Genomic DNA, 15,887 nt, shown 5'->3' with positions numbered 1-15,887 from the left:
ACAACAGTTTTATAACTTTTCATCTGGACCAGGAAAACTTCTGTCTGGAAATTACTTTCAGTAAATAGGTGCTTGTTTTGTTCACCAACAATATTTTCTCAGGTCTTTTCTCTGCCATCTGCCACCCATGTCTGACACCACACATGGGCAGATTTGGTCCAGAGCTCATTTCTCTGTCAGTTTGCCAAGAAGAGACTCAAAGAAACAAAAGAGTTCTTGGCTCGAGGAATTAAAGTCATATCAAATTGGATCTATCTCTCCTTTTCTTGAAATCCTGGCACAATCTTTTGCAGAGTGAGTGACAATGTAAGATAACATCAGCAGATTATTCTAAAAAAAAAAATAAAAAAAAAAATAAAAAAAATAAATAAAAAAATCAAGTTGGGGTTCAAAGCAGGCAATTATGAGCTACACCATATCATTCCTTTTAAATTATAGTCGTATCCCAGCCAAAATGTGGGCCATGCACTTAAGTCATTCACAGCACAAGTGAACGGTGACATCCACTTCCCAGAGAAAGGCTACACTGTCATTCTCACAAATGCCATGAATTACAGTACTGCAGGTCTTCCTGGACTGTAGCAAAGAAAAGACAGGGAAATATCAGGAAAGAAACTAACAATGCATCATGTCAAAAGATAAACTGCAGCAGCACATTTTGGCCTTTCTGCTTTTGGCTATTTTTGGCTTTATATTGATAGTGACAGAGACAGGGAGACAGAAAGGTTGGGGACGAGACAGAGGAGATGAAATCCAACAAAGGGCCAGAGTTGATCTTAAGACCAGATCGCTGCAGCAGAGACTGAACCTAAATTGTATTGTAGTGAGCGAGCTAGTGACTTGTATTTCAGCAGTCAAATCTGCTACATTTGATTAAAGTGTGCAACAGAAATGCTGCATTTACATGTTCCTTTTTTGGACAGCTTTGAACCAAACAGCCCCTGCCTCCAGAACAGCACAATGGGACTTCACTGTCCATTTTCTTTCTGAGTCTTACCTGATTTTTAATGTTCATTTTTTTATGTAAGCACTTATCAACCAAAATGTATGAAGACTTACACATTTTGCTACATAAATATCATCTGAAATCCAGATGTTATGGTCAACTATGAAAAAGAAAAGAAAAAAAAAAAAAAACACAACAAATGTCGGTACTACATACAAAATGTAGGTACGGACCTCTCAAACCGGCAGGCGTGAAGTCCTATCTTCACAGATACAGCACTGCCCGCATTGAGATGGCTGCCTTCAATGGTGATTCTGGTTCCTCCTGACAGCGGGCCGGTAGATGGATGGACACGGGTAAAGTATGGAGACTAAAGAACAACACACATGACAGAGGACAGACAGGTCAAGTATGACTATTTTGCCTGAACATGGATCTCCAATCTCATGTTAAAAACACCCTGCATCCTGAATTAACAATGCTTACCACGAAGGTGAAAGCCTTGGTTGAGATTGCTTTGTAGTCAGGATGAATGCAGTCCCTCACACACACCTCAACTTGAGCCTCTTGCACCCTGTAACCTGTTGCATCATTGAGCCGACACACAATCCTGAAAAGGAGAAACACACAGGTGGAGGGATGAATTTCATTTCGAATCAGAAGGAAAAAGCTTATCTAAACAATGACAAAGAGATTAAAAGAAAGCAGATGGAGAGACGCTACAGAAGAGGTGAACATTTTGCAACATTTTTCTTCTCTGTCTGAGGCAGAAAAACATCCCAACAGCTCAAAATAAACACTTTGTTTCGTTTTAATAAAAATGATAATAATAATATCAAAAAGCAGACCAAATGCTCTATGAGTGGAAATCTAAGGCACTGAGGAAGGGAGGAGTTTTGTGTGTGTGTGTGTGTCTGCATTAGTGTGTAGTGAAAAACCATAAGCGTCACACTTGGCTCTGGGCGCTGGCTGGCCAAATGAAAATCCACTGGAGAAATGATTGAGCGAGGGGAGGAGTGGTGGTGTAGCCCACAGGGAGAACACACACATTCACACACATACATTTACTTCATGTTTCACCCGCTGGAGACACACTTGACTGTTAATTAGCCAGAGCGAATGAATGAGACGGAGGGAAAGGGTGAGAGTGCAGAGGAAAGAGAGAGGTAAAGAAAGGAGGCGAGAGAGGGTTAAAGTGAGAGAGGCTGATTAATTGAACAAGCTCATATCTTACACATCTCACCCCCACCCTAGTTTCCTGAGATGAGTTATTAACTCTCCTGCTTCTATCCTCCCTGTAGGTGACCATGGCAACTGCAGCGGTGTGGCGACAATGAATTTCACATTCCAATGTCGTGTGCTTCCATTGTTTTCTATTTTCTCTTTCATTTATTCCCCAGTCCCCCGCTATGACAGGGGCTGTGATTAAAATGCTGGACAGCTCTCACTTGGAAACTGCCGCCTCACTTGCATCGTTACTGAACAGATGACAGGTGGTTACATTTAGCTGTTATTACGTGATTAGACAAACAGAAAGTTCATGGTATGTTTGTAAAGATGGCAACGTTGTAAATTATATCTCACTCAATCAAGAGACTGAACTGAAATGTGATCTTAAAAAATTAAGCACGTGTCATGGAAAATAATAACTTGGCAATGAAAAGAGAAATATTGGATTCTGTTTTTCTCACTAGTGGCAATGATTTACTTATCTTAATATAGAATCAAATTCATCCAGTAAATATTTAATGATAGAGGTGAATCACAAGCTAAACCAAAATAGCATTTATTTGCAATTTAATTCCACTCCAATCTCAGAATCAGTGAGCGTGTCGTGGCTATAATGACCATGGGTGGGAAATGCAAAGGGGGGGGGGACCCACAAAAAGCGGCAAAACGAACAATGATGTGTCAACGTTTTGCTCAACAATCAGCGTACCATCTCCTCTCCTTTTCCCCTGCAGCTGACCTCTGACCTGTGCTGTCAGGCCCATGACCCTGACCTGTCTAGAGCTCTCATAGGGTCACAGGGATGACGACAGGAGCCGGACCACTAATGGCACCGTATGGCTTACATCACTTTTAATTAGCATGACAGTCATGCTACTTTTCTTCTGGTGGGTGCTAGGGTAACAGGCAAATGCAACTTTAAATGGAGTATTGGGTTAAATGTTGACACATTGGTGATTTTGAATTTGATTGCAAGGACAAGGTGCATGTGGTAAAGAACAAGTTACAACATGAAACTATCTTACATTACTCTGCGGCTGCAGAAGCACAAAAAAATTGACATTGGGTGTAAATATGACAATGTGTTGATATGAATTACAAATCAAGGCTGACATGTCATTGCCATATTTCTAAACCCATTTTGGGAGCACCTGTCATCACTAGTGAGAGCTGTACAGCATTCTGTTGTCCTCACTGCCAAACCATCAAAGTCACATTTCCAACATTTCCTTCTTATTGAAGGGGCAAAGAGAAAATAAAATCTGCTGGGACTGTGCTGCACAACTCAGCAAATGGAGCATTTGTGTACAGATGACAGCTACAAAGTTGGAAATAGAACATTGAGGACACCTCCAGCTGTGACAAGGTACCCCCAATTTTTCTCATCCGAAATTTCTCTGCTTCTGGATGAATTCAACATAAAACAGAGTGTGACTAATCTGAAAACTTCAATAAGAGCCAATACCCGTGGTTAGCTGTAATAATGGAGTACCAGCGTCACATTGGCTGTGGTTCTTAATTAAATCTACTAGTACATTGTCTTGTGATTACTAACATGAGCATGAGAGAAGTGAATTGTAATGAGGCATGGGAAGAAGAATTCAGTCATAAACTGAACCTAAGAAGTCAAGAGAGAACTTGAGGACTATGATTGCTTACTTAAAGGTGAAAAGCAGCATTTAATGTTGGGTGACTCTAGTGAGGGAGAGTTACAGTTTTTTGCCTCTCAAATAGTAACATCGAAATTAGACACAAGGAAACAGAGAAAGAAGAGACTTAATCGGGTGTTAAAGGAGGCGAGCTTTCAAGACAGAGATGGTGTCAACATACTGCTCAGCGCTGATGTATTGGTCCTCCTGAGGGTTGCAGGTGACTTTACCAATCCGAACTCCATTCTGGATGTCTTTGAACTGCAGACCCAAGTTCTCACCCGTGATGGTCAGCATAGTTCCTCCCTGTCTGGGCCCCGTCTCTGGATACAACTAGAAGAATTAAAAAAGGACATATGTTAGCCAGGACAACATACGTGACAATCAATATTTAGAACGTCTATTCAAAGTGAATGGCATTTTACTTATGTATTTATGGTCATCTCCGCTCTGCACAAGTCAGACACCTCATTAAGAGAGATGAAAAATGACCTCTGATCCATTAACTCCATCTCTACTCAGTCAAAAAATCACAGCCTGCCAACTCGCACACTTAACCTAGACCCACCCATCAAGTCCTCTCTTGCATCTCCCATTTAACCTTGTGGCAATTAATCTACTCAACACAATTACCACACACAATGACCTCTGTCCCCCTTCTTTCCTCTTGAGGTCTGCAAACGGTGTACATAGGTGCTAATGGCTACCCACGGCTAGCCTATTCGCCAATCATGGACCTATTCATCCAGCCCCCAACGCAGACAATGGCCCCTTTGGTAATCAGTCATTACTACCATAATTAGGGCGAAAGCTAATTGGATTAGAAACTGGGGAAGGGTCATTTGTTGTGGTGGGGTGGGAAGAGTTGAAGGGGATAACACATTGGTTGCTGGTGGATGTAGAGTTGGGGTGTGGGTAAGGTCACAGTTTGACCTTGCTTGCCATGAAGGAAGGATAAAATAAATCATCAATGATTGTGCTCCTATTCTTGGTCACAGTCAGAGATTCCCTCTGCAAGTGCAACGCCCAAAGCATACAAATATGTTCCATGAGCAAAGGAAAAGATGATACATCGCACACAACTACTACCAGTGTCTACTTAGGACACAGACATCTATTGAAACTGTTGGTTTACTTGTAATTTCATCAGCCAGTTCTGAATCTACCAGCAGCTGTCCGTTTAAAGCTTCCAAATGACTATGTGCATTTTTAGTTGGCAGCAGAAAAAAGTTAATAATTCATAGTAAGGAATCTTTTTAAACTATAAATCACACCCTCCAGGAGCCCACTAAGTTTTTTTTTTTTTTTTTTTTTTTGGCAATTTTTGCTGTCCAAGGTGCGTGACTCTACGGGAGGTTTACATCTGAGAATAGCAAGCGGATGTAGAAAACGAGTGCACTGAAAAACTTGACACATTTTGGAAATATGTTAAGCCAAATCTCTCATTGGGTTAAATGAGAATTTTTATAACTAACAACAGTTGCCAGCAGGTTATATCTTGTTTCATAAATGCAATAAAGTACAAGTAAATGTTTCATAAATGCAATAAAGTACAAGTACAATGGTAACATTTACTAGTCAGACACGAGAGGGAAATCAGTGTTTCCATACAAGTCTATAGTCCAAAATGTCCAACTATAAGCTAAACAGATAAATTAGAAGCACTTTCTCAAGCTCTCAAACAAACAAAATCTATTTCCACCATTAACCTCACAATGATCTCCCTGTCTAATATCATTACGGAAAAGGTGGCAGGCTAGTAGAAGCCACAGGTGTTCAGGACACCGCTAATAGAAACAAGGCCCAGTGTCATGCAGCCCAGAGATGAAATGCCACAGTGATATAGTTAAGGAGTGTTATCTCCCTCCTCCTTCCAGTTCCCTCCCCTCTTCCTCTTTGGAGTTGTGCCTTTTTAATTCACTCTGTCTTTCTGTCAGTGTGCCTAGATGCATATATTTTAGCTGCAGACAAAAGGGTAAGTAATGCACTGTACTGCACTAGTCAGAATCTTTAGATATGGTAATCAAATCTCTCTTTCTCCATAAGCACTGGCTTATCAAACACCCATGCACACAGTCAAACACACATACACAAGTTGTTACATCCACAACTAAACAGCACAAACAAAAACCCTTTTTGATAAACGCCACCAGCCTTAACACTCCATCTATTCTTCTTTTGCCGTCGCAGTTCTATAAACCCATTCAGACTCCCTTCTTTCTCTCAGTCTCTGACTTGTCCTGTTGTTTTGCAGGCTTTGTGTGAGGGCTATTGTGGCCGGCTGAGCGGCAGTGCACAGATAGCATCTGCTAGTTATAGGAGGAGGAGGAGGAGGAGGAGAAGGAGGAGGAGGAAGGGGGGAGGCTGCAGGCACAGGGAGAGATGATATGAACACGGCACAAGGTTTCTGAGGTTTATCTGTGATATGAAAGCCTCTCAAACACAAAGTCACAAACTGATGGACTCAATGAAGTGAGTGAAGAGAGAGGTAGAGGAAGAGTAATTACTGGTAAATTCTTATATATTTTAGAGGAGAAAAAAAACAAACAAACAAAAAAAAAAGGTAAGATGTGAAACCTTACAGACAGAAAGTAAAACTTAAAATACTGGCCTGTAACAAGGAAATTAAATTTTGAAGAATTTTGAGGTTGGATGATAAAACTAAAAACAGAGAGGGAAAAAAAGAGAAAAAGTTAGAGGTAAAAGTGACAAAAGATCCATAAAGTAAATAAGGAAAGGAAGAACAGGGAAAAAAGAAAGCTAGTGTCCTGAAGGGAGCAGACATGCACACACAAAAAGATAAAACAAAGACTAAACCTTTTTTTCATATGCACAATAGCAGAAAATTTACCAAATGCTAAGGCACTGAAAATGTATACACACACACCCCGCACATACTGGGATGGCCCGTGTTGTTTTAATTGGTTTCTAAGGGCTAGCTGTAGTGTTCGTCCTGTCCCCCAGGAGAAGGCAGGCAGGAGATGATGGATGATGGAGGGCCAGGCGGCATCCAAGGCCAGTACTAGGACACTGCTGCACTGCACTGGAGATCGCACCAGACAGTCAGTGAGTGAGGGAGAGGGGGAGAGAGAGAGAGAGAGAGAGAGAGAGAGAGAGAGAGAGAGAGAGAGAGAGAGAGAGAGAGAGAGAGTGAAAGTGTGCGTGTCTGTGGCAATTGTGATTTTGAATGTCCCCTTCCTATCCATTGTTAAGCTGTAGCTTATCCTATCTGGTTTTAAATATCTTACATCTGCATGTACATTTTTTCAGGGAGTGCGTTTTTGTGTTTGGTGATTTTTAGGGAGTGAGTGTTGTTGGATTGTGTGATTGTTTTCCAGATCACTCACACACAATTTGTGTATTTGCCTGCTGTGAAGGGAGGACTAATTAATCTTTGTGCACTGTGAGAGAAGAGAAAAAAAATTGCACAATGAAAATGACACTGACATATAACAGCCAAATTCTTACAAAGTCTAGACATATAAAGCCAGTAATTTATGGCCTAAAACATCAGTGGCAGTGTTTGAAGAACAGTCCTGCTGCAGCTATTAGTGGAATGGTGGCTAACTGAACGTTACCGAACAGAGTTAGACGGCAATAACACCAAATGCGTTCAAGACGTGCTCTGAAAGCTCTGTAATGCTGTGCATATTTGTACATACAGGTGTGAATATTTGGTCACACACTCTCCAGTGCTTTTGGTTGCCAGCCGAACACACACTCTTCGGTCCAAATTAAATTAGTGGCTAATCTGCTAGCTAATGGCCACAGAGCAGCTAGAATCCTTCAAAAAAGAACAAAGGGGGCAGGAAGAAGCAGGGAGAAGCAATGAAATAAAATAAAATAAAATAAAATAAATAAGGGTGGATCAGGCAGGAAAAAAGGGATTTGACTGAATGGATGAGAAGAATGGGGGTAAAATTCAATTTGTGTGCTGACTGTGATGGTCTTTTGGAGAACTAAAGGATGAAATGGCAGGAGAAAACGAAGCGTTATTCTTTGTCACCTGTGGATGTTCTTTTGGCATTAAATGTCATAATGTAAATGTCAAAGGTGGAGAAGAGAGGTGATAGCACTTCCCATGTCTCTCCTTTCATGCTCCTCCTTCTGTCTACTCAAACCTGCTGTACGTTTCTCCTCCTGTTGTTTTTGAAACTCATCTACCCCTGCTTCTTGACTGCCACCAACATCTTGCCCTTAGGGCAGGATTTACCCCTCAATGTGCATGCAAGAGCACATGCTTGCATTGCACACATGCGTGTGCATGCGCGCGCGCACACACACACACAGAGCCCACTCACCCTTTTATACAGGCACCCCCATCTTTCCCACATACACACAACCCAATTGCCTCACTATGTTTGTTTCAAAGAGATAACTGAAGCGAGCAAGAGACGGGGAGAGAGAGAGAGCATTAAGGAAAGGATTTATCTCTGTGCCAGTGCCCCAATTATCCAATATCTCCATTACGCATTCAGAGAGACGAACCCGTGTCACACAGGAAATGTACTGAGGGCTCCATCCATACAAGTCTGTGTTGGTGAAATGGGGATTCATTAAAGGCCATACATATATTTCATACTCATTTAAATGGAGAGAAATGGCACTCGTTTCACCTGAGATCATGCTTCATCTTATTTAAGATATAATTAAAATTAAAGACTGGAAAAATTCTGTGTTAAAAGCTTGAGAAAGAATGATCAAGGGAAAAGGGAGGGGAAGAAAGCAGAAGGACAAATGACAGTGAGTGTGAGGCTAGAATGTCTAGACGTGTCTCACACAGCAGAGCATGGCTTTCAAGCCATGCTCTGCATGTGAGAGAGCGTGCATGTGTTAGTCCCAGTGGTGATCTGTAGAGATGTGGACTCAGGTCACAGTCAGAGGAGGACCACCGCCATGCTTACCAGTGGCAACAGATGGGTACGCCATGGTGTTTTAGACGCCTTAGCTCACCCAGCCTGTCAGATGCACACAAGCACACATTCTGTACCCATGGTGGGAGACAATTAGCAAACTTACACATTTCCAGTTTCTTTCTCTCTCTTTCTCACACACACACATCCACCTCTTCTGCTTCCTCAGGTATGTTTGTGTGTGTGTGCGTGTGTGTGTGTGTGTGCAGCCATCATCTCTAATCATGTCAGTGTGTTCAGTCTGGGTGTGTGTGAACTGCCTCCTCCTGGCCAGCCCATCTGTGTTGTGGTTGCAGTCATGGTGATGGCTCCAAAGATGTCTATCCTCCCTGCTGCCCCCCTGCCTATGATGTTGCCTTTCCTCGCCAGGGCCAAACAATGACACAGCACAAGTAGGAATTAAAATTCTGTCCTTCTTGAAAACTATCTTTCACTTTAGGCTTGACTTTGAAAATACTCATCTTTGAGTCAAGAAGCTGGTATTCAGTCTCAAGGTTGCCAAACAAGTGGCAATCACAACCCTGTTTAATGGCCATATTGTCATTAGGACCTCCTCCCTTCTGACACTTGCTCTGACAGAAACCCAACATGAGTTTTGTTTATGAGGTTGAGTTGCTGGGCAACAGAAACTAAACAGCAGCTGAAGTGCAGGAGAAGAGTTTTTGGAAGAGTTACCAGCTGTATGAAGTGCTGACTTTACAGTGGGTTGGCCACTAGCCTCATGGACCTTGAGATATATGGCAGAAGCATGAAGTATATTTTTTGAGAAAAGATGAGGACTTTTATGGGTTTATTGTTATTTCTATAATGATTTCATGTTGTATACATAAACGTGGGTAACAAATTAAAGATCACCAGATGGGATTGAGGAGCATATGGAGTTGCTATCTGGCGTACGTATCACTATGATCACAGTTTACCTTGGTAATCTTGGGGTGTGCACAGCGGCTGTTTCCTGTTGTGGCGTGCATCCAGGTGCTCTCTGGAGGTGTGCATTCCTGCCTCAGGGAGCACTTTTTCTCCTGTACGCACCAGCCACACTCAAATCTGGGGTTTGCCTTCAGACACATCCCACAGCTGTCCCTTAAGGCATAGCACTTATACAGGTGGGCTGGGGACAAAAAAGAAACAAACAGAATAAAGCGTTATGAATGATTACCGCCTAAATGAGGGATAGATAAATAGCCTCACTGTTATGTTATTCAGAGATGCAGGGAATGAAGGGAGCAACAACAATTACCCCCAAGGGAAAGAGAAAAAGGAAACAGCATCATTTTTTTCAATTAAAAACCAGACAAATTATAATAAAACCACTATTCGAGAGAAGATTATCCTCTATAAATGAAATGTTTATCTACACCTAGAGTTTTAAACAAGTTTTATAAGGAAGAAAAAGGAACTGATAGCAACACAAATGGCGTGGAAGCTTCTGGTTGGACCACTGGCCCTCTATTCCCCACCTTTCACTACTACAGACCTAATACTTACCAACAGTATTGATCGTTCTGTATTATTGCATTATTGAAGTCGGTTAAATAGATATACAACAGATTTATTTTTTTTAATTAACAAATTTCTTCCACTTTAAGTTTCTCAACTTTCATACAAAAATTTGAAAACTTTCTCAATGTCAAAGAGACAAAGTTGAGTTAAGGCACTATTTCCCAGAGGCCTCAGGAATTGAACGGTGAAATCTTTTCCCTCACTCTCTACTCTTCCATCCCCAAATCCCATTGGTCATGGTGCAGCTTTAAAGCAACCCTGTACCAATTACTGACTGCTAAACGACTCCTCTCTAATTACATTAACATATCAGTATTTAAGACAAGTGAGCATCGCTCTTCACCAGATGATTATCATGATTGAGAAATCGGGAGGGGGCTTGCAGTGGAGAGAGACAGACAGAGAGAGGGAGACATATTTGGGCTTTGGGTCGCCTCTGGATGCACTTCAGGAGATTCACAGTTGAGATAACACACAATGTAAAGACACTGATCGTGCTGTTGATATTGTACACTGTCAGTGCTCCTGCATATAATAGCTGACATTTGGTAACACAGTCTCCTTGACAGAACCACTGACTGTCAAAGCATTCTTATTTTGCCTCCATGAATGTAAAAATTCCATTATTGCAGAGTGCAGTTACATATGTTACGATAGTATATATTAAAAACATATCCTTTTACTGTGATGACTGGAGAAATATGTGAAATCTGAGACGTTAACAGCTTGCTTCAGACTACAGGGAGTGACATCAGTAAATGGAGCAAAGTGACTCTGTGGTGTTACCTTACATTACTGACAAAATGGCATTGAGCACTTCACAGACATTACAGATGTAACAACTTCTAATCTGAAATAGTACACAAATATCTCAGATCCCTGCTGCGTCTTTAACCTTCAAAGAATGAGAGATAGGACCAGACAATGCAGCTACCTCTGTTGTATAAAACTCCTTGTGCACGTCATCCATAAGCCATATTGAACATTGTGGTAGCTGGCAGTGATGTTTTTGTACCTCCAGCTTGAGAATAATGTTACAGCCCCCTGCTGAGCTGTGCAGGTCGCAATTGTGGACACAACACTATCAAGACTGTCCTACCATTAATTATATCCAACAGATGTGATATCATTGTCTTACCCTACAGTAGTGCATCAGTTGTCTGTTTGTGTTTAATCATCACCCACATGATTAAACACATACACTTGTTTGGAAGGGAAGGCATGGTTATACATTAGAGCGTACAATGTACACTCAAATATTGTATTAGCAGACAGAAGCGTTATATAGATTATCAGTTTATAATAAAACTTGTCAATGTAAGTCCAGAGGCCTGCTCAATAGGGGGTTGATAAAATTGGCTTAACTGCAGTGATCCTTATTATTATGACTGATTTCTCTGCACAGTGTGTGTGTGTGTGTGTGTGTGCATCTTACACTTGGTTGTATGAAAATGTTACATTTGAGCAAACTTATATCCATATACGTCTCTCTCTTTACATACATATATGTCCACACACACACACACACACGCACTTCTATACATAACAACAACATATTAAACCTATTCACTGCACACAATAACATTTATCTGTAACATTTTTCATTCTGGTGTCAGCAGCAGAAACTCACCTTTGATATTGTATGGGTTGTCGATGACAAAGTTTCCGTTCCAAACCACGGACAGATCCACTGGCAGGTCACTAATGTCATTACCCTCGTAGGCATACTGAAATATTAAAAAACATCAAGATATGTTGTTACCTAAAACGGTATTATACCAATAGCATCACTGTATGACATCTTCAGTTATTTGATGAAATATTAAATTAAATAAAGAGAAAAACAATCAGCCAATACGGAAGGTGGAAACAATTCAGTTACTGGCTGCTGGTAATGTCATAGCCTGCGGTGCTCACATAGTTGAAGGGCCATAAAAATGAATGATGAGAGACAGGCTATATTGTGATTTTAACACGCGGCACATCCGCCACAGCCTGGCTTAGCGCAGAGTTGATTAAGAGATTGGAGTCCCCATCACTGTATGACTCATTCCATTTCAGTGATGAATGAAAAGCGTAATATATCTCCAACAATAATATTCTCATCTAATTTCATTTTTGCATCCTGAACTAATAAGAGTTGAAATGTAATTGACTTGTCGTCAGCATAATCAGTTTTATGGAATCGCTTTAAATGAGACAACAAGCTTCAAAAGCGGGAGTGTGATGTTGGTGTGTTAGCTGAAGGAGTAGCAGAGAGAAAGGCTCCTGTGAGACCCTTTCCAACCTCCAAACAATTAAATTATCAACAAGGATTATCACTAGCAAATAAAATGCAGCTTCAGAAGTTGCACTGCCTACACAGCTCCTGTCCATATACACAAAACTGGCGCTGAGGTAAACACAAAATCATCCAAAAGCACCTTTTCATCAAGAGCCCCACACAGATCACAGTTTGATCCACAATTTGTCTTGGATTCAACATAAAACTGATGCAAGATAGGGAGAGATTGCCTGTTCTTCACTCTGAGGCTACTGCGGCAGTGATAAGAGGGTGATGGCTGGCAAAACTACAGATAGGCCATGTTAACCTAATGCCTCTGTCAGTGAAAAGATCCACATTCCCTCTCACTTCCGCTGCTATGGTCAGTATCTTCAATGGCCTTGGGGTGAAAGATAGCAGGACTATCCTCCTCTAGTGGAGTGGTGATAAAATCCAATGTGAAAGACCCTGTGCCCGGGGGTATGAGGCCCTCACAGATTGAATCTAGCTACAACTTTGCAACTATGTGATATCACCCACTCCAATGTGATAGTGTGAGATTTATCTTGACATCTGTAATAATAGTGAATTTGAATGAATTTGAGTGGGAAAGGACCGAGAAATGTGCACAGAGAAGATAAGAAAATGAGAGGACACCGCAATGTCACATTGTGTGAATGGCAGATTAATTCATTCTTCACTTTTGCAATTGGATGATTTACATTCAGAGGGCCCTCAAGGCAGAGATGCTGATATCCAAACAAAGGAGGATGTCAGCATCTATCTCAAAAGCACTACAAATTTGCTGTTCTGATATTTCTGGTAGACAAACTATTTTTCAGCACATTTTAACCCTGAGTAACCCCACCTGCAAGCTGGCCTGACAATTATTTTGATCCAATCAATCTGGTAAACTATAACAATTAACAAAGGTTCTGTGAGTTTTGGGTAGGCAGCATTCACTTTGTGCTTAGTGAGAAGTTGCATTTGGTGTTTTGTGGACAAAAGGGTTGGAAAGAAATATTTGGCAGATCCTTAACCATTCTCTACATCTTCATTACTCTTTGGACCTTAGGAAAGTAGAAAAGGAGAACAGAAGAAACTTTGAGATTAGACAAGTTTGTGAGGAAGATGGCTTCTCGATGGAACCTAAGGACAACAAAACAGAGCAGGTGTGCTCCAGTTGCTGCAGTGGATTCATTCGGTAGTCATCCAGAGGGGGAAAGGTAAGGTTGAGCTTGGAGAAAAAAATGGAAGACCTGAAAAGTGAAAGTGTGCAGGGAAGTGACAGGCGATGCTTAAAAGACTGGAAAATGTCTGGGATGGCTGATGGGTCGGAAACAGGTTGAGTGAGCTGAGAGAAGGTGAGTGCAGAGGCGCCCCCCCTTAAAAAAGGTAAGGTGAAGAAATGATGGAAAGAAGGATGAGGAAGAGAGAAGGATACGAAAATGGGTGGAGAGAGGATGATACATCAGTGGGGGTAAAGGATAAACAGCTGGGGTGAGAGGGATAGAGAGAGGTGATTGTGTGTTATTCTGTGGGCACCATTCATTTACACATGGAATAAGAGGCTGGGGCTGTGCAGTAAGCGTCTTGAGTTGGTGGGGGTAAAGTGAAATTGGCATTTTCAATTTGTTCACTGACATGTCTGCCTTGGTCTTTTCACACATTCCTCTGCCTCTCCTTCTCCAGCAATCCCCCTTTCCACCCCCTCCTTTTCCTATCTACCTCCCTAGCTCTCATTATTCCTTCCCTCCACCTCTTTACAAACCTCCTCCCCTATAAATCTCAGTCCAACTTTCTCTCCCCTACCTCCATCCCCCAGAACGCCCACAGTCAAACAAGAAAATATGGAACAGATTCCTTTATCGCATACACCAAACATGTCCGGGGAAACACATGTGCACACTGTACTATAAATATGCATTCTGCACACGGGACACTTTCCAGAGATGGATGCCAGCAAATACATCAAAGGCTGATCACAGTCTATACTGAAAATAAAAAAAATTAAAAAAAAGATGAATAAAAAGTACACACAAACACAAGAAGATAAAGCACTCAAACAAACAGATTTTGGTTGTCAGCTGTTATTTCTCTACGCTGAAGCCTGGCCATATGAACTGCTTCAATCTTTCCCGCCCTCCTTCCTTTTTCCTTCCCTCCCTCCCTCTCCCCAAGAGACCACCCAGTCTGTTCTGGGAACAAGAGCACTTCTTCACCGGGTGGAGATGGAGAGAACATACGAGTGTGTTCCAGTGTCTATGAGTGTGCAAGACAATGAGAAAGAAGAAAAGGAAGAGGAAGGGAGATGCACAGACACTTCACTGAAAACCTTAGAGAAGGCAGCAAAAAGGAGATGGGGGAAAGTGACGGGGGAAAACAGATGAGAAATCAAAGACTGAGAGGCCACAGAGGCAAGTGGGGAAAAGATAGGAAGCATGGAGACAGAGTGAGAAAAAGAGAGGTATTATCATGCTCAGGGCAGCACTGCATTTGGCAGTTACTGCAGATAAAGCAGCAAATTTAGCAACTGTTCTCTTAACATCGGTCTTGCTTGTGCTAAGCCACAGGTGGGTGTCTCACATTCACCCACATCAATGAAGTGGACAAAAAAAAAAAGAAACAAAACAATGTGGCATAATGTGTAAAAATTGGAAGGGGTAAAAACCAATAAAACTTAATTAAGCTGTATGTATGGCAACTTCTTGTTAATGGTTTTTGTTGGCTGAAATGTTGAAGGGCCTCTCTAACCACAGGAACTATACAAATTAACTGTACTTCTCCAGGGCTGTGTAGAAACTAACACGGAAAAGTATTTTAACTTTAATTACTAATTAATTTCAGTTAATGAAAAACATTTTGGGATCTAGAAAAATATCAGAACATTGAGGAAAAAAATCCACAAAATTTAATTCATAGCGACATCTTCTGTGTTACTATATGTAGTATTAGTATCTTCATGTTTGATTTTTCTGACCATGGATTCCAAACTCCTCAATGATGGTCAACTAAATAAAAATAAAAACAGTTGAAATAAGTGAATTCTCTGCACATTTTCTTCCAATAATGATAAATGAATGTCAACATAGCTTTCAGGTAGTTAACCAACTAAATGACTGATTATTCAGTTTAAAAACTAAATGAACAACCTGTGTGTGTTTTTTTTTTTTTTTTTTTTATTGCCTATAGCATCTTAATTTCTTACTGAACTATTACATTTAAGCCATTATTTCATCAAACAATAAAAAGCAGGACTTATTGTAAAATCATGTATTTAATCTTTATTCTTTTATTATTGCAGCTTCACTAAGTGTATTTTTGCTTGCTGCTGTTACAGCTGTTCTGGACTGAAAAAGCCTAAAGTAAAGAGCCTGGGGTAA

At 41.1% G+C, this 15,887-nt stretch overlaps 1 protein-coding gene across 4 annotated transcripts in view; it reads right to left on the bottom strand.

Moving 5' to 3' along the window:
- Positions 1–15,887, bottom strand: part of plxna1b (plexin A1b) — a 169,585-nt gene that overhangs the window by 27,524 nt on the left and 126,174 nt on the right. For all 4 annotated transcript variants that reach the window (XM_029501143.1, XM_029501145.1, XM_029501144.1 and 1 more), the window contains exons 11-15: positions 11,872–11,968; positions 9,659–9,849; positions 4,007–4,158; positions 1,433–1,556; positions 1,180–1,316 (exon numbers count right to left, since the gene is read on the bottom strand). In XM_029501143.1, coding sequence (XP_029357003.1) covers positions 1,180–1,316; positions 1,433–1,556; positions 4,007–4,158; positions 9,659–9,849; positions 11,872–11,968 — 701 coding nt within the window. The remainder of the gene's footprint in view (positions 1–1,179; positions 1,317–1,432; positions 1,557–4,006; positions 4,159–9,658; positions 9,850–11,871; positions 11,969–15,887) is intronic.

The sequence above is a fragment of the Echeneis naucrates genome, chromosome 5 (assembly GCF_900963305.1).
Source record: "Echeneis naucrates chromosome 5, fEcheNa1.1, whole genome shotgun sequence".
NCBI classification, from domain to species: Eukaryota; Metazoa; Chordata; class Actinopteri; order Carangiformes; family Echeneidae; genus Echeneis; species Echeneis naucrates.
Note: the sequence above shows the minus strand (reverse complement) of the source record. Positions and strands in the feature narration are given on the sequence as shown.